We start from the raw sequence: 18,923 nt of genomic DNA on the forward strand, positions 1-18,923 counted from the left end.
CTTCCAGGTACTGGCCTGGGGGCCGGAGCGGGAGGAGCAGGTTTGGTTTCCCTTCTGGGAATGGCTTCCGCAGAGGAGCCTGAGGCAGGACCAAGGGACATGGGGAAGGGGCAGGCAGAGAGAAGCCCCACTGGGAAGCAAGAGGACAGCTGACATCAAGGGGCTAGGAGTGCCGCAGCAGGTTGAGAGGGCCCAGGGTCAAGGCAAGCTCTGAGGAAGGACTGTGGTACTGTCCTGACTCATGGACGGAGGGCCAGAGAGGGAGTGTGTGTGTGTGTCCCCAAGTGTGCAGTGCGGGAACACGGCCCAGGCAGCGGGACGGAGACAGGGAGGCCTGCCTGCATCGGGGGGAAGAGCGGGTCCTCGTCGGTCTGGCAGCCCACGGACCTCCAAGTGTGGGGTGCAGGAGGGGGCGGGGTGGGGCCCTGCACACCCTCTTCCCGAAGCCCTGCCGCAGCACTTGGGACCCCGGGGGAACCTCGGGCAAGAGCGGAGGGCCCCAGGGAAGAGGGGGCGGGCAGGCTGGGCGAGGGACAAGGGCTGCTGGCTGAGGCGTCTTTGTGCGGCTGGAGCAAAGAGACAGGAGGAGGAGGAGAAGCCAGAAGAGGAAAGGTTCTTCTTAGGGGAACGGGGGAGCCAGGAGGGAAGACGACCTGGGAAGAAGAAAGGAAGGAGAGAGACGAAGCAGAGCGTCAGAGCAGGGAGCATGCCATCCCAGGCTACCCCCGGGCCTTCCCACCCTGGCGCCAAGAGTGAGGCCAGCCTCACAGGGCCACAGGCTGCAAGACCCTCCCCCCACCCTCCTTTCCACACCACATCTCCCCTCCAGCCATCCTGGGCAAGAATCAGGACGCCTACGGGCCTGGCCCTGGCCCAGCCCCAGGCACCTCCTCGCTACCTTCTCTACAAGCTGCCCCCCAGCCCGCCTCCCACGAGGCTGCACAGTGATGATGACGCCCTCGGTCAGCCAGTCCTCGGCAGAGACCCCTGCCGCCCCCGCTGCCTCCTCTGCCTCCGGCTGGATGCCCAGCCGACCCTGCAGCTCTGCGATGAGCCGCTCCTGGGAAGGGGTCCTGCTCAGGGTGGCGGGGTCCAGCCGGCGGCGAGGGGAGGGCTCCCGGGACATGGGGTGTGCGTGGCCCGTCTCCCGGCTCCTCCTGATCACAGAGCGGATCTGAGGGGGGAGGGGGAAGCTGTCACTGTCCCACTCTGGGCTCAGCCAAGGCTGCTCAGTCCACACTCAGGTGCCGCGGGCAGGAGAGGGCAGAACACAACTGCCAGAGAGGAGCTAAGCAGAGGTGAGGCGGAGGCAGGGGCAGAGGGTGAGGCGGAGGCAGGGGCAGAGCGGACTCCCTCCACCTGGCACTTCATCTCCAAGTCAGCAATGACCTTGGGCAAGACTTCACTTCCAGGGGTCTCAGCGTCTCCATCCTTGATATGGGGTTAGAGTATTTTCTCGGCTGCCTTGTAGGGTTATTCCAAGACTATGTGAAAGGCTAGGGATATAAGTGGTAGGCATTCCTGGAAAGGCATAAGACTCTTTTTTTGATCTGTAATAGAAAAATGTGATCTTTCCTGCCAGTACATCTTTTAATTAGTTTTTTTCCTGGTGTATATTATAACCTCACTTGTAGTTGTTTGGGTTTTTTTGCTGTTGCTCTAGTCTGTTTTTGGAAAGGACATAAAATTTTCATTAAGCAAGAAGCCAGTAAGAACAGTAACATCAGCCACGGATTATAGGGTACCACGTGCTATGTTCTCAGCACTTTACAGACATTGCCTCATTTAGTCCTTGGACAACAGTGGGGGGGAAATGTCTATTATAACCCCCATTTTCTTTTTTCTTTCTTTCTTTTTTTTTTGTTTTAAAGCAGGCTCCACACCCAACATGGGGCCTGAACTCATGGCCCTGAGATCGAGTCGCATGCTCTACTGACTGAGCCAGCGAGGTCCCCTTACTGTTACCCCCATTTTAAAGACGAGAAAGCTGAGGCTGGTGGGGGTTTGCCCAAGGTCACACAGGGTAGCAAGTACCGGAAGCGTGGTTTGTATTCAGGACTATCTGGTTCCAAAGCCCATGCTTTTAACCATTTCGCACACATCATGTCAAGAGGTGAGGGGTAGCCCATCTAGAGGAAAGAGCCTTCAAACAAGCAAGAAGAGGGTTGTCACTAAGAGAATTTCCGGGGCCTGGAGGCTCCACTGACCCCACAGAACCCACTCCTGGTCATCAGGGTCTGAGGCCGCGTGCTCTTGGGATCTGCTGCCCAAGCAGACATGCACAGAGCGGGAGGCCGCATGCGGTTAGCCAGGAGCGGCCCACACTCGGGCCAGCCGAGGGCCATGCCTAGCAGCCGTGCGAGCTTGCGCCTGCCTGGCCGGAGGCGGAAATCCTCTCAGTGGTGTTGGGCGTGTCCATGACCACGGCAGGTGGAGGCTCCGGCTGTTCCCTCTGGACCTGGGCGGCAGCTTCGGTGGTGCCTTCCAGCCGCCTGAGGGTCTCGGGTCCCAGGGTTGGCCTGATCAGGCTTCCCCTCATGGGTGTCTGTCCACCTAACTGCTCCTCATCAACTGGGGCCGGGCGGCTGCTTTCCAGCTCCCCTGGCTCTGGCTTTGCCCTCTGCTTCGGCTGTCCACGTTCCTTTGTGAGACTCCAGGTATCTGGGAAAATAGCCTGACGGTCCACGGCCACGACAGCTGGCTCAGTTACTTCCGGGCAGCTGGGTGTGGCTCTGTGGGGGATCTCACGCGCCTCCAAAGCCCACGGACGCTCCCAAGCAGCAGCCATGGCTTCCTCCGGGTACAAAGGGTTGGCCAACAGCCCGTGGGGGTCTCCAGGCTCCTCGGGACCTGCGCGCCCAGCCTGGCGGGGTGGTGTATGGCAAGGGGGCGCCCTGGAAACCTCACTTGTGAGGCTTGATAGGTCTCTCCAAACCTGAGACTGTTTCTCTGCACCAAACGGCCCCAGAGGGCCCTCCACAGAGGGAGACCTTGCATTGGGAGTGTCAGGGGTCACCTGGAGGGCAGCCACAGGAGGTCGAAGGCCCTGGCCATTACTGGGGTCCTCCAAGCAGAGGACCTCCTGGGAGGAAGCGGGACCTCCAGAGGCAAGCTTAGGAGTAGATGGTAAGAACAGAGAGGGCCCAGGAGGAGAAGGGGAAGGTATGTGGTGTGGGGCTGGAGCTGGTTTGGGCAGCAGCCCCAGGGAGCTCAAGGCCACAGCAGAGGAGCTGGTCTGGAATAGGAGAAAGACAAAAGGCAGAAAGGAGAGGAAAGAGAGATGGGACAGGTGACGAGAGGTGCTCTCTGCAAGGGGTGGGCTTGGCCCGAGGGTACTGAGAGCCACCAACTACACTGACCAACACCAGACCGAGGGGGCTGAGAAGCTGAAGCACGAGGGTCGGCCTGAGAAAGACTCAGACCCCAAAAAGGTCTTCCTGGGCTCCACGTCCCTGGCCCCCATCAAACCCAGGCAGCAGAGAGCCACCACTGAGCCAGGCCTGCGGGGCCACCTTAGTCAGAGTAGGGACAAGGGAGAAAAGGCTTCAGAAGGTGGACCACGGAGACCAGTGACCAGGAAGGTCAGCCCAAGCCCAATTGAGGGAGAGTCAGCCACAGGCCGCGGCTGTGCTTCCTCCAAACCTGGCTCAACCTGGCTGCCTCCCCCAGACAATCCTAGCCTTCCTGCATCCCCCAAGACCTTCATCTCAGAGCACAGCTAGAACCAGTGCAGCTGCTTGTGGGCACCTTGACGCTGGCTGGCTGGCTCAGAAAGTAGAAACTGGGGCACCTGGGTGGCTAAGTCGGTTAAGCGTCCAACTCCTGATTTCGGATTGGGTCATGATCTCAGGGTCCTGGGATCGAGCCCCACATCAGGCTCCCGCTCAGCGAAAAGTCTACTTGAAAAATGTCTTTCTCTCTCACTCTGCCCTTCCCCCTGCTCATACTCACCCCCGCTCAAATAATCTTAGGGGAAAAAAAAGTAAAAACAGTTTAAAGGGTGGTAGTGTAGGGCTCCCCAAGACCAACACCAAAGTCCAAGGGACTTGTTTCTGATGGTGGCCACTCACCACCCACAACCAATGGCACTTGAGGGTCACAGGCCCAGGCAGCTCCCATCCCCCACCAGGAACCCCCCAGCTGGAGGGACTCTTTGTACCCCCTCAGGGCCAAGAGCACTCAGGAGGCTTGCTCCCCTTCTCAGATTCCCTAGTTCCTGCCCCAAAGGTCCCAGGCAGACCCACGTGGAAGGGTGAAGTCAGCAAGTGCAGGAGATCAGGCAGTAGAAATCCCCACCAAGACACTGACCCTGAAACACCCCGGGTCTGGCAGGCCTGAGAGGCCCAGGACAGGAGGGGAAGGATGCCTCCTGCAGGACTGGCCCAGGAGCCTGAAGGGTGGAGGTGTCCCACAGATAGAGCCCGTGGGGACTCGGGCCTGTGGAGGGTATGGGGAAGGATGGACGGAGGCTGGCAAAGGAGACCCGTGCATTTGGAGCCAGAGGCAGAAGAGGGACCTGTTGAGGACAGCCAGCCAGCGTGGGAGACGGAGCCCCGGAGCCCCGGGACAAATGACCTCTCAGGCACAGGATCCCAGTCCCACATGGCCCAGCAGAGAATGCCCTCCCCCACCAGGAGCAACCATCAACACAGAACCCTTTGTCTCAGCCTCCGGATCCCCTCGCCTGGGTGGCTGGGAGCTGGGAGCAACCCAGGAAGAAGGAATTTCCCTGCTAAGGGCTTCTCTGCCTCCATCAGCTGTGAGTGAAGCCTGGTGTGACCCTCCCTCCCCAGCACCCTGGTGAGGTCAGAGCACCGCAGGGTCCCTGGCTCAGGGCGAGGCACCCAAACACTGAGGGCCTGGGCTCCAACTACTCACACCAAGGTAGAGGGGAAGAAGAATGAGGTGCAGGGAAGAAGAGGGGTCTCAGGGCACCTTGAAATCCGAAAGGGAGGCCATCAGCTCGTCCAGCTCCCTGGTGGCAGAGGAGGCTGAGATGCGTGTCTGCTGCTGGCTGGAGGTGACTCGCTGAGGGCTGCTCATCTCGCCCTGGTTCACAGTGATGGCAGGGCTGCGGGGCGGGCACGGCGTCAGCGGGGACCTCAGAGGCCAGCTCCGTGTCCCCCCAGAGCGGCCCTCTCCTCTCCAGGGTCTCAACATCTCAGCTCTCACACTGGGGTCCTCCCGCCCGACTCCGGAGAAACCCGCCAGCTCCCAGTCTCAGCCGCGGGGACAAAACTGAGGTGAGCTGCTCGCTTGGGACAAGAGGGCAGCTCAACCGGCCCCTTTCTCAGGAGGACATCTGTGGTCCTCTGCACCTGAGTTCAAACTCGCCTGTTAAACGAGCCCAAGCACCGGTGTACCCCCACGACAACACCATACAGACCTGTGAGACTGCCCCAACGACACACCGACACCGAGCTGGGCTGACATTTAGTAATGAGCCACGTGCGCCACATGCTCTGAGCCAGAAACCACTCCAGACTCTTTACATGGATTACTGGGTCTCATCCCATCAAGGCAGGTGGTCGTACTCGCCATTATCCTATATCCCTTCATCCCATTTTACAGACAGGGACACGAAGGCTTGAGCGACAACACTTAGTGAGGACAGACCCGAGACCCAAGCCCTAACACTGTGGCTCCAAAGCCCATGCAGACAGCCACTAAGCTGGTGGCTCCCCCAGGGCCTGGTCCAGGGCCCCGCAAACAACAGGCCCTCACAGAAGGAACGGGGGACAACTGGGCCAAGCGGACGGTCACCAGAGCACAGCGCTGGCTGGGCGAGACCACCCCTGCCCAGGAGAGCCCACCGATACTCACACGGGGCTGGGCACGGAGCTCTCGAGTTCATCCAAGAGACTCTCCACACTGGGCCTCACATCCTCCAGGCCGCGGCCCCCATTCCGCTTGGGCTTCTCTTTCGTCAGGGGTCCAGCTTTGCCCCCCAGTGGGCTGTTATTCTCCGGGATGCCACAGTGGGGGCTCAGAGCTCCAGGCAGTGGCGGGCTTGAGTTGGCCTCATCTTGGAAGTGCGAGAGGGAAAGGCTGCTCAGCCCTGATCCCTCTGGGGATCCAAAGGCCAGCAGGTGGCCCCTGGGGGCCCAGGGAACCAGTCCTACCTGCAGGGAAGCCCGGGGGATTATGCTGCACTGCATTCAGTTCCAGCAGCAGACGGTCAAGTTCAGAAAGGTTGCTGCCCAGGGAGGAGCTCATCACAGTGGGTGAAGGCTCGGCCAACTTCTGCTTGTTGGGGAAACTGAGAGGCAGAGGAGAGGCCACTATGAGAGGCGCCCCCAGCTCTGGCGGCCTCAAGACCTCCAGGAGAAGAAGGTGGAGTGGGTGTGAAGTCTCCCCCAACAAGAGATGGGGTAGTGGGGAAGGGATGTGGTGAGAAGAGGGGAGGAAGGAAGTCTTGCCTCAGGTCCTCAACGACACAGCTGGTGTGACAACCCAATCCTGCTACTGTGTGGCGGTAGCAGCGCGAAGGCCACCCGGCCAGCCCAAGGCAGTACGAGCTGGCCAGGAGCCTCGGGACCTTGTGCGGGCTGCTGCCAGGCCTGATCCCTGGCCCCAGACCTCCCAGGCAGGAGGGGAAGGGGCACACGGAGGGCTGCGTCAGTACCTGTAGACGTGCTCTTCCTCACCGGCTCGGGAACACGGCGGGCCGGCGCCGTCCTGGGGCACGGAGGCGCTGGAAGTTTTGGCACTGGAGCCACACACGGGTGACGGGGACTGAGGCTGCAGGGAACAGAATGCTCAGAGCCTCCCCCGAGGCGGTGGAAAAGGAACAACCCGAGTCACCCCCAGGAGGCTCCTGCTCACAGACAGTCTCACCAGGGAATTTCCACACTCCGGCCAGGGGACAGGTGATTAACACTTGGTCACTTGCCCCCTCACGTGGCCTCTGGGAGACCCAGCCATTTCCTGGCCCCTCTCCTTATATGCCCCCATTCCTCCCTGGGCTCCCCAAGCTGCTGCCAGGCAAGCTCCTACTGCCCCAAAGCCTCAGGCTGTCTTCCCAGCCCCCATCCCCACCTTACCTGCTGGTGGATAAATCTGGAGGCACTGGGATCCCACTGGTCTAAGGGGTCAAGGATCGTGCCATTGAGGGCCTCACTGGATGGGGGTGGCGGGACAGGGGGCGGCACGGCAATCTCCTGGTATGTGTGGTTTCCAGTTGGGTACGAGTAGGGGGTCTCCTCCGACAAGAACACGGGCCGTTTGGAGATGTGGGAGGTGGTGGACTCCAAGTCGGCCAGCAGGGCGTCTGCAGAGAGAACATGCCGAGAGCTGTTAGGAACCAGGGATCCTGGCAACACGCTGTCCAGTGGCAGTGCCCTCCCTGCCGGCTGCACCCAAGAGCTAATGACTTCTAAGGGCACCTGCCCCACCCCTGGGAGAAATAACCAGCCTCGGGGCAGGAAGCCCGTAGCCCAGACCAGCCTGGCAAAGAACCAACTTCTGAAACTGACCTCTTCTCCCCAGCCCAAGGCTGAAGGTGCTTGGAGGCTCCTGGGCTGCCCCTGGGGCTCTCCTACCTCTGGCGCCCGGGCACCTGCGTTCCCTGCCGACAGGGCTGTGCGGCTGGCTGGCTGGAAGTCAGAAATGCCTGCCTGGAGCTCAGCACTCTGACTCCACAGGGCAAGGCGGGGAGAATGGGCGGGAGGGGCCCCACGTCACGGGGAGGGGCCCAGGCAGTGCCAGGTCCCACTGAAATTCCAGAAGCTTGGGCTTTCTCAGCAATGCACCCACTCCACCTGGAGTGCTCTTCAGGGTATGGTACCTGCCCCTCTGCCGAGGCAGAAGCAAAACCCCAGGCTGCCTACTCCTCCGAGACCCTGGGCTATAGGCGGAGATTCGGAGGAGGTTTGGAGGTTGGAGGTTGGTGGGGAGGTGGGGAGGTGGGGAGGTGGGGGCTGGGTGGAGGCTGGCGCAGGGTTCCCCACCCCCTCAGCTAAGGAGGGGGCAGGACTGCTCTGTAGGCTGTTTCTGCGGAAGCTTGGCAAGCCGCCTGGCCCCAGAGGCTCCAGGGCCCCACTACTCTGCTTATAACAGCAGAAGGGAGCCAAATCAAGTGTAAGCTTCCATTACCCTGGCACCAGGCGCCCAACTGGGGGCCGTGGTTCTCCCCTAGCAGAGGGGCAGGCATAGGAACTGCTGATAACCCCTCAACTTCAATCCCCCCTCCTGATACCCTCAACAGCCCCCCAGCCCAGAGGGCCTGGCCCCAACACCACACCCTCATTCCTACCATATTCAAGGACCTGCTCACCCTCACTCTCCTGCTGACCCACTGGGGGCCAGGAAGGGTCAGGCCCCCACCCTTAGGATATTATGTATCAGATATGGCTGGATCTACTGCCAATCACTAGTAACGAGCCCCACGCTAGGCACTGCGTGGTATGATGTCTCTCTGTGAACCCTAATACTGGATAAAGCTGGAATTCTGATCCTACATTTACAGGCAGGGAAAGGAGCTTCAAGAGGTAGTGGAAGCTGCCCAGATAACAAAGCCAGTGAAAGAAAGGACTGTGTGGCTCTTCAGTAGCCCCAAGCCCCCAAAATCTGGCCTGGAACAGTCTGCTGAGATCACGACATGATGCCATATTTCAATGGTACAACTTCTTGAGTGCCGGTGCCCAGGACGATCCTTCCTTATGTCCCTGTCCCCAACCCTACCCCAGCTTGGTAGAGGGAACCAAGGGGGTCCCACACCTCCCAGCTGCCTGCCCTGCCCTCCTATCCCCAAGGGTGGCCACAACTACCCCCAGCTCTTACCCAGCTGGTTAGAGGGGGAGCTTGTGACAAGGCCCAGGACCCTGGAGCCAGCAGCTCGGCACAAGGGTCTCCTGACTCCCGAGGAAAGTCAGTCCCTGCAGTCCCCCGCCCCTTGCAAGATCCCCTGGATAAGTCTGGCTTCCTGTCTCCAGCAAAGCAGAACTAGAAGCAGTCAGTGTGTGCCTAGGTAATGACAGAAAAGGAACTGGGGTCCGGGGCCGAACTCAGTGGCCTCTGAACGGCTGCCACCTGCTGTCGTGGCTTCACACAGCATCCCCACTTGCCCTGGGCCCAGTTCGGCAGGGGAAGGGTCTCCCCTTTTCCATCAAAGGCAGAGCCAGCTGGAAAACCCTACAGGCACCATGTGCAGCCCCAGTGGGAATAACAGGAGCTTCACGCTGTGTTCCTTCCCTTCCTCCTCACAGCAACACCAGCATGGAGGGTAAAAGTGAGGCGCAGGCAGGCAGAGTCACATGCCCATGCTGCCAACCTCTGGCTGAGAGGACACAGTGAGGATGTGAGCTCGGGTCCCTCAGGCAAAGGGATAACCTATCCCATCACCCCCCGAGTGAGGGCCTCCACTGCCTTCTGCCTCAAACCCCCCTCCACTCCCCCTGACTCTAAGTCTAGCTTACAATTTCACTGGGGTCTTTTAAACACCGATACATCTGTTGGTCAGAAGGAGGAGTCCTAGGGGACAGAAACAAAAGATTCCAGGAGTTCGAGTCCTAGCTCCTCCATCTACTCTCTGCAGCCATCCCTGAGCCTCGGCTGCCCCGACAAGCTGGGGTTCATCATTCCTACCTCACGGTGTTGGTGGGAGCTCTACCTAGGGCAGTGGGGGTTACAGTCCCTGGAAAGCTACAAACATCAGATCTTCTTTGTTTTGTGACATTCTGAAAAACACCTTCCTCCAAGGAGGTCAGGGTAGGATGCGCCGTACTGACCACTCCCACATCTTCTATGGTCAGAATCTGGATGAGACGTGCCAAGGGAAAGCCTCATGAGAAAAGAAGTAATAAAGCACCAGTCGGAGGGAGACAGGTGTGGACGCCGGCGGGAAAGCGATCAAATGTGTGTCTGCCCGAGTGGGAGAGAGCACATGCCAGTGCCAGGGGTCCTCTGGAATAGCTTGCTTCCCTCTCCGCACCCTTAGACATTGCTCAGTGACTGCACAGTGTCACTCTCTCCCCAACGCCCCCCACAAACGCCTCAGGGAAGGAAGCCAGGAATATAGGAGGCAGCCAAGGAGGCCTCTGGGCTCTGCTTTGGACTCCTATGGGTGTAGAAGTAGAAGGCTGCTATGGCCTGAAAGCTCACAAAATGGTTCCGGGCCAAAGTCTCCTTGCAAACTCAGCGAACTCCTCCCCTGCTTGAGTAAACAGAGGCCGAAGAGGCAAGACTGCTCAAGAAAGTTCACTTGCAAGCAGCACCCCATGGGCGGGTCCTCCAGTTCTCAGCTGCACCTACTGCCTGGTATCTAGCTCTAAACACCAGGCAGCCAGGCTCAGAGTCCAGCCAGAGTCCTTCCACCCAGACCCCAAAGAAGGTGTTTGTAGGATATGCTCCAGACACACAGAGGCAGGACTGGAAGCTGTGGGGGGGCACCTTTCTCCAGGCTAAGGAAGGCTCCGAACGTCCTCAGCATTTCTCCACTAATTTTCTGGGTCCAAGCCTGAAACCTTCAGGACAAGTCAGAGCCACCAGAACCACCCAAGCCACCCTATGGAAGGAAGCCCTCCCTGGGGCTTCCCATCCCTTTTCTGGAAGAAACCACCCTAGATGTTGCAGGCTTTTTGCCTCTCCGGGCCAGCTGATGCATGTCCTGGCACTCCCACCCACACAAGAGGGGAAGTGGAAGTCTCCGGGTGAGACCATCCGGTGTGCGTGTGCCAGGGGGAGGGGTTCTCCTCTCCAGGTAGGTGGGGGAGGGGATGGCAGGCTGGGTGCAAAGTCTCCAGCCCACCGGGGGCAAAGGACACCCAGCTCCGCCCCGGCGAGGAAGGGATGCGGCCCTTCCGCTGATACCCGCCAGAGGGCGCTATTGGCCCGTCGGCTCCCGCGGCGGGCGCAGTAACCCAAGGTAAACTCACGCAACCACGGAATTTTCGAGCCGGGAAGACCGGGGAGCCCCTAGCCACGGGCTCCCTGGGGAAGTTTCAATCCCGAGAAAGCTCGGTGAGCTGGAGGGACGGAGCAGCTACGGGAGGCGCACGAGGAGGTGCCAAACCTGCCACCCGTGCTTGGGGCACTCGAACATTGGAAGGCACGACCAATGAGTGATGCAGCCCCGCGGGGCTCCGGAGACCCACAGGGACGCGCGCCCCCTCCGCAGACTTAGCGCCCGCGGGCACCCCGTCCCCACCCGGCGGCAGGGCCTGGGCCCAAGCAGCCGCTCAGATCAGGGGCGCCTTCGGACCCGCAGGCCGCCTGGGGGTAGGCTGCCTGGGCGGGCACGGAGCACGCTTCAAGACGCCCTTTCCCGGGCCCCAGCGACCCGTCAAACGTAATCCCGCGGACCCGACGGGCGATGGAGGTAGGGGGTCTGTAGCCCCAAGGGTTTGAGGGGGTTAAGACGCTGGCTGCCCAGGGAGGGAGCAGAGAGAGGGGCCGGTCTGCCTGCATTCCAGGATGCAAGCCGCAGCTGCGCCCCTCACATTCCCAAACCAGGCGGAGGATGCAGGACAGGGGCAGCCCTGGCCAGACGACGGCTCTGGAAACCTAGGCTGATCCACTGACACATGACACCCTATAAGTTAAAGACACGCAACGAACCCTTTCCACCTCCGCCCCCAATGAAGTGTAAAAACAAGTTAGACCCTTTCACAAAACTGGCTTCCTCCTATCCGCCCCCAATGAAGTATAAAAACAAGTTAGACTCTTGGCTGGGTCTTCCTCCTACCCAAGCCCCGGCCTCTCCAGAGTGTGTGATAAAGACTGTCACGCTCAGAGCTGAGCAGAAGCCAGAAGATAAAGGTCTATCCACCAGGATCTCTCAAGTGGGGTGGGGGGCGGGGGGTGAGGGAGGACCCAGGACTATTCCATTCTCTCCTCCCAGACTCTAAAGACACCAGATGTGAGGGACGCCTGGGTGGCTCAGTTGGTTAAGCAGCTGCCTTTGGCTCAGGTCATGATCCCAGTGCCCTGAGATCGAGTCCCACATCAGGCTCCTTGCTCTGCAGGCAGCTTGCTTCTTCCTCTGACTGCCTGCCACTCTGTCTGCCTGTGCTCACTCTCGCTCTCTCTCTGACAAATAAATAAATAAAATCTTAAAAAAAAAAAAAAAAAAGACACCAGATGTGAGAACTTACACAGGGAGATTGAGTCACACAGACTGCTCAGTGGCCAAACTGCTTGTGCCTCAGTTTCCTTGTCTGTCTGACCGGAATTCTACCATGTTACTCACAGGAGCAAGGAATATCATGAAAAAATGGAGACACGGAGCTGGCTTAGCACTGTCCTGGAAGAGAGCACTCTCTGAGTAAATGCTACCCTGAGGGGAGCTGGCTCCCAGAGAGAAAGGTAGCCCTGGAGGGGCAGGAGAAAGCACCTCCCCTTCCTGTCCCAGTCCGGAGGCAGAGGATGCTGCAATCCCAGAGAAGCAGTTAGGGGCACCAATCTGGGGAACAGAAAACCACCTGGAAAAGCCTCCCCACCAGGTTTCAACCTGGTCTCCTCCTCCACTCCCAGCACCGGGCTCCACTAGAAGAGGTGGGCTCCTTTAGCCTCCAGGAAGACCCCACCTCAAAATGCCTTGCATTCTTGAGGCCCAGGAGAGCCCACAGTTAGAACTCAAATCTTTTCCAGACTCCACTCACCCACCTTCTTCCCGCAGGCCTTAACTCAGCTTTCGTCACCCAGGGCAGGGGCTGGCACAGTGTCCTTAGGAGCTGACAAGCAGAAGGAAGGAGCGGCCAACACCACCCTGAGAGCTCCAACACGGGAAGCAAGGGGCTGCCATAGCATAAGGGCCTTCCCGGCAGTCCGCGGCCAGCTGTCTGTCCATCCCTGCCATTTAACATGAGATTGGACTCTCAAAGAGACAGCGGAGGGTCCGCAAGTCCCTTTCCCACAACCCTAGAGAGGCCCAGTCTTAGGCCTGTCTACCCTGCTAGGTTCAGAACTCTGGGCAAGCGAAGTTTCAGCCCCCTCTGCTGACCACCTGCTGGGGGGTAGGGCGTGGCCTCAACCATCAGAGGAGAAGCTGCCCAAGCTCAGGGATCCAAGCAATGAGCAGGCTCTGGCCTTCCTAAGGAAGGAGTTATGTAAACAGCAGGACCAGCTCCTCCAGGATGGTCTCATCTCAGCCCCTTTGCTGGGACTCTTCCAGATTAGGAAGGAAGCAGGACAAGAAGGCGGGTCCCCCCCCTTCCCCCAGCCCTGAGCATCTGAGCAGTGAGAGCAGAGGTAATCTAATCCACAGCGGGGTAGTTTTACTGGGTGAGTAACTCCCCAGGAATGGGGAGCTGGGTATATTTATCCCGATAACTGTCCTGGGAGGAAAGGCAGATCTGTGACCAGTAAAGGCCAATTAGGCCAGCTCCGCTCTGCCCTGCACAGGGCCCAGGGACCCAGGGCCTGGACACTGATGAGGAGGTCTATCTCCTGGAGGGGACTTCCCTGCCAGTTTGGGTCCTTGTCCACCAACTGTCTCCACTCCAAGAATTAAGCCCTGGAGAGCACTTGTCCATCTTGTTTGATGCCTCTCTCCCCAGAAGCTGGAATGCCAGGGGCTGTGAGGAAGAGGAAGACAGGGAGGGAGCAGGGAGCAGAGAAAGCTAGTGCAGAGAAGCCAGGATGCAAGGCTTCCAGGCCCAGCCTCCTGAGTGCCTGGCAGCAGGTCAAACCACCCACGTGGGTCATCCTCTCTTCCCTGTCTGTAAAATGGGCAGAAACCAATTCCTGGGAGCAAGCTCCGGAGAGGAGAGAATACAATTTCAGGTAAGACTTATACAGCATCTCTGGGCTTTCTGGAGTCTGCCTAAATCCAAGGCATTGCTATTATCTGAATCCCAGACAGGAACTGCTCTCCCTAAGGGGATGATGAGAAACAATCAATACTTTAGTGTCATTTAAATATTTCATAGCCGTGCCTGGAGGTTATGAAGATTTAGCCACCATTCTCCCTCGCTGACTCATCCCTCGCTCAACAGGAACTGCCATTTTACTGTCTCAGCCCCAGAGGAAGTGTGGGCTGGGGGTGACACACGGGAAACTAGGGGGGGCAGGCCGGAGTCCTCCAATCTGCTGCCAGGAAAGCTGGGAGGTGCCCTCTGGGTGAGGCAGTTCTACCCTGGGCTTCCTACACGCCAGAGGAGGGTGGTTTCCTGTCTGCTGAAGAGTCCTTCCTCACGGGCTGATACAACATGAGTATGCCAGCTGGGTCACCTTTACTGGGTCCTGGCTGGTGCCCAAGGTCACAGAGCACAGGTAACCGGAGACTTGAGAGAATGAAGGCAGAAAGGCAATTCCAGAAGTCACCCTGAGCTCCAGGAAGAAGCCCAACGGCACCAGGCACCCACACAGCCCCCACCTCACCCCCCCTCCAGGCCCCTGGCTGCTACTGAGGCTTCCTCAGGCAGTGGCAAACGGGAGGAGTTGCCCAGATCTCCCCTGCACACCTCCCTGCGGGGCCAGGAGCAGGACCCAGCTGGCTAGACGCCAGGCTCTTTTCTGTGGTCGGTAACTCATCCCTCGGTCGGGATCAGTAGGCCCCGCCCTCCCCCAGAGGGCCCAGAACCACCGTGGACGCATTCCATTGGTCAGATTTCATTCACCTCTCTGGGTCATCCAGAAACGGTTCTTTTTAAGGTCAGGCTAGGACCCAACTCCAGGCTCATCCCACATTTCCTTCAACACGGCTTTACATACAAAAACAGGAGGTTCCGGCGCTGGAAGTTTTCTCAGCTCTTCCTCACCAGCTCCGCACCAGCTCCCAACCACTCCCGCAATCAGGCTCCTGGAGGCCATTCGGGCCCGTTTCTGTCGCTGGGCAGGGCGGCTCCTTGGGCCTCTCAGTCCTGCTAATCACCACCAGGGGTTAGGAGGGGCTCAAAAGTGAGTCATCTGCCCTGCAGAGACCCAAACAGAAAGTTCAAAAGTTTGCCTGTTGCAGGGATAAGCCACGGTCTTCTCTTCGCAATGTTTGTGGATTTCACAGCCCAAGTTACCCACTCTTTGCCAGTCAAGTTCTGATGAATGAACACAGCCTGAGGAGGCCACAGAATGGGCCAGAGCTTCCTGATCTCGGGCAATTGGGCCATTTCCCGAATTCAGCTCTCTCCCTCCTGCCCTTCAGGTTACCTGACAGCAACCCTAACAACTGCGACCGTCTTCACTGGCAAATTAATTCTTCCTTCCCCGGTGCATCTCCATTATTGGCTTCCTTTCTTTTCAAATCAACAGGTTAGACCAGCATCCAGGTCCAGGCTCAGCCCCTTTCTCAGCCTTGCCTGCAGCCCCCTGCCCAGGTTCCCCAACTCTGACCCTTTCAGCAAACACCAGCTGTACTTACAGCAAACACCATACTGTACACAATATGTACTTCTTGGAACCCCCTTTTTGGTGTGTGTCGCATTGCCCACTAGACCATACACCCTGTGTTCCTGGGGCAGGAACTCCCTTCCCTCCGGCTAGATCCGCAGCACAAACACCCCCATGAGCCTTTACTACTGGGAGGGGGTGTTTGCCGGGCAAGGCGGAGTCACACTGCTCAGCCACGGATGGCTCCCTCTGCCTGAAGGATAAAATCAGAGGCCCAGGGGCTGGCATTCGGGGCTTGAGCTTCTCAGAATACAGCCCAAAACATGCATTTACCTCCTCCTGGAGCATACTCACTGCAACCTGCCTCTCTAGACAGACTGGGCCCTCTCTTCCCTTTCCCCAGCTGTATGCCAATATTCACAATACTAAACATGCCTCCCCCTCCATCTTCTACCGGGACAGCCACACACCCCAGGGGACACATGGGGGCCAAGGGCACAGGAACCTCAGGATAAATATATTCTGAGGATCAAACTGCCTCAGGAGAAAGAAATTTAAACCATTGCCCTAAAACAAGCAAGGCTACCTTATGAAGCCAAAGGCAAAAATGCAAATGAATTGTAAGATAAAAAGTGAGGCTTCAAGGAGACTCTCTTTGCACGTGCACTTGGGGACTCTGGAGAACAATTTCCACAAAGCCACCACTGTCCACACATAAAGCCACCCCTGTCCATACCACAAATTTGGCTGCTCTAGTGGCACTGGGAGTGGGGACAGTCACATAGCTCTTTGTACACCCTTGGGCATCCCAAGGCCGGGCAGTGTGGCAGAGGGGAAAGAAGAGGCCCCAGCCGAGTCTCCACCACTCACCAGCCTGGGTGGCAGTTTAACTAGATCATTCTGGGCTTCGGAGAACTCAGAGAACACATGGTGAGGGATCCATGACAAAGCATGCAAAAGCCACTGTGGTGGCTGGGGAGGCCCTCCTCTGCCCTCCCACTGTGACACAGAGGGGACGCTCAGTAGATAAACCCACATCACTGGTTTTCATCTCCCAGTGGATGGGAGGGGCAGAGGTGGAGCCAGGGACAGTGGCCAGGAATCCTGGGAGCTATGACGGCCCGTCCCTAACTCAGGCCTCCTTGCTGAGCAAACCACTGACCTCACCCCTCCGTGCCTGGGGTTTCTTCCAAGTCCTCCTCAGAGTACATCAGCTGAGCCCAGAAGCCTCCAACTCACTCCCAAGCAAGGACAGAGGCAAGAGAGAAACTGCAGGGCTCCAGCACCCCCCACACCCACACCCACACCCACACCCACAACGCCAGCTCTCCTGCCTGCCAGGAAGTCACAGCTGTCTGAGAGCCCTGTGGCTTTGAACCTGGAATGGCGACAACAGAAGGAGCTGCCCGAACTCCACAGAAGCTCTCAGCCTCTTAACCTCCAGAGGAGCAAACCCAGGACACAGCAGCCTCTGCTCCTAACACTGAGGCTCCAAACCCAGCAGAGTGCCACAAAGGAACCCAAAGAAAGGGCCACAGGGACAGGAAGAAGCTCAGACGGCGGGGGGGTGTGTGTGTGTGTGTGTGTGTGTGTGTGTGTGTGCATAATCCTTACTGGCCTCACAACCCCATCTTACAGATAAGGACAAAGAGGCTCAGAGATGTCTAGTGAGTGTGCTCCACAGGCAAGCGGAGTCCGTGGTGAGGGCAGCTCTGCCTGACTCCAGGAACTCATTCCCGTCCATTCCATGACACCCCAGCAGGAGAGGAGCGATCGCTTCCCGTAGCCATCCCTTGTTCCACCTGTCACCAGAGCAGTCTCTGGAGCCCCTCTTGCAATCCAGAAAGGCTGGCCATGGGGTGCTGCTCCACCGCTGCCCCCTCAGGGGTCCCTTGCTCTTGGTCTCCCTGTTCTCTCCCCCACCCCCTTCCCCACTTCCTCCTCAGTCGCAGGCAGGGTTCTGAGCCACTGCTGAGCCCCACATGGAGGCCCTCAGAGCTCAAGAACTCAGAGAAGGCGGCAGGGCCACGGTCTAGGCTAACCTGCTGCTGGGCTGACCTGCCTGAGTGTTTTCTAAGTGACATGATACAAGACAGGGCTGGCCCAAGCACTGACCTCTGACCTCATTGTCAGGCAGCCTTCCTACCTGGATGAGAGGGAGATGCCTGGACCATTTGGGGGACACACACAGATCAGTGGCTCCTCAGCCCCCACCAGAAACAGGCAAAGGCAGCATGAGGATCATCAGGAGACAGCTGCTCAAGGCTCCACTGAACTCGCTAGACAGCCAACGGAGGGACGGACAGACATCTGGGCTAAACTCTGCAACCCAAAGTCAACCTAGGTCTTCCTTTAAGATTTTATTTATTTGAGGGGCGCCTGGGTAGCTCACTCAATGAAGCGTCTGCCTTCGGCTCAGGTCATGATCTCAGGGTCCTGGGATCGAGTCCTGCCATCAGGCTTCCCCACTCAGCAGGGAGTCTGCTTCTCCCTCTGCTCCTCCCCCTCCCACGCTCACTCACTCGCACTCTCTCTCTCTCTTTCAAATAAATAAATAAAATATTTAAAATAGATAAATGACAATTTTATTTATTTGAAAGGAAGAGAAGGAGAGTGTGTGCAAGTGGGGGAGGGGCAAAGCAAGAGGAAGAGAATCTCAAGCGGACTGTGATGAGCGCTCTGCCTCACGCAGGACCCAATCCTACCACCCAGAGATCACAATCTGAGCCAAAACCAAGAGTTGGACACCTAATCGACTGAGCCACCCAGGTGCCCCTAGGTCTTCCTTTTACAGACAGGCACACGTCTCACCCGAGCCTAACTCCTCCCAGTAAAAAATGCTGTTCCCTCTGTAAATGCTGTTCCTCCCTCTGTAAATGCTGTTCCCACCTCCCACTAGGGGAAGAGGGGCAGACTGCACTAACACACCAGGGAAACACAAGCCCAAGTTGGGAGCTCGCTTCACGCTGGTTCTCACGCTAGCTCTTAGCTGTCAAGGGTTGCCACTGGCCGGCTAACCCTCACAAACTACTGATGTTCACAAATGATTTGCTTGTAATTTTAGAAAATAAACTGAAGTGGGTTCAAGACTACTCCATGACTATCAGTCCACCCACATGTGCTCGATCTACTTTCTTTATTTTTTTTTTAGATTTTATTTTTTTATTTGACAAAAAGAAAGTGAGCACAAGCAGGGGAAGCAGCAGGCAGAGAGAGAAGGAGAAGCAGCCTCCCTGCTGGGCAGGGAACCAGATGCTGGGCTCTATCCCAGGACCCCGAGATCATCAGAGCCAAAGGCAGACGCTTCACCGACTGAGCCAACCCAGCATCCCTCAATCTGCTTTCTTAAGAGAAAGAGCTGGGCAGGGCACAGAGCTCCAGGCATGGCCTCAAGAAGAAGGACAGGTAGCAGGTGATTCTCATCTGCCCTACGGTCACCTGTCGTGTTTGTCCTGGTGGAACAAAAGTTGGGACCATTCTCTGAGATGGTCAAGAGCTCTGAGAGGAAGGGGAAGATGAGAAAGAGAAAGACGGGACCAGCTGCCCCCATGCTCCCCAGCTGACCCCCAGTGGCACTTTCACTTCTCTAGAGGGCTCATGCTATCCAGCCCTATTCTTCATGGTCTCACAAATTTTGGAAGCCACCTGCTTCGTTCTGG

At 58.1% G+C, this 18,923-nt stretch overlaps 1 protein-coding gene across 6 annotated transcripts in view; it reads right to left on the bottom strand.

Moving 5' to 3' along the window:
* Positions 1-18,923, bottom strand: part of PXN (paxillin) — a 46,010-nt gene that overhangs the window by 3,539 nt on the left and 23,548 nt on the right. For 2 of the 6 annotated variants that reach the window (XM_059408570.1, XM_059408571.1), the window contains exons 2-6: positions 7,044-7,270; positions 6,626-6,741; positions 6,123-6,259; positions 5,824-6,025; positions 4,936-5,071 (exon numbers count right to left, since the gene is read on the bottom strand). In XM_059408570.1, coding sequence (XP_059264553.1) covers positions 4,936-5,071; positions 5,824-6,025; positions 6,123-6,259; positions 6,626-6,741; positions 7,044-7,270 — 818 coding nt within the window. Of the gene's footprint in view, positions 1-338; positions 654-898; positions 1,175-2,374; positions 3,236-4,935; positions 5,072-5,823; positions 6,026-6,122; positions 6,260-6,625; positions 6,742-7,043; positions 7,271-14,558; positions 14,647-18,923 lie in introns of those variants that run through there. The other 4 variants (XM_059408567.1, XM_059408565.1, XM_059408568.1 and 1 more) reach the window with 4 other exon arrangements.

The sequence above is a fragment of the Mustela nigripes genome, chromosome 8 (genome assembly GCF_022355385.1).
Source record: "Mustela nigripes isolate SB6536 chromosome 8, MUSNIG.SB6536, whole genome shotgun sequence".
Taxonomy (NCBI): Eukaryota; Metazoa; Chordata; class Mammalia; order Carnivora; family Mustelidae; genus Mustela; species Mustela nigripes.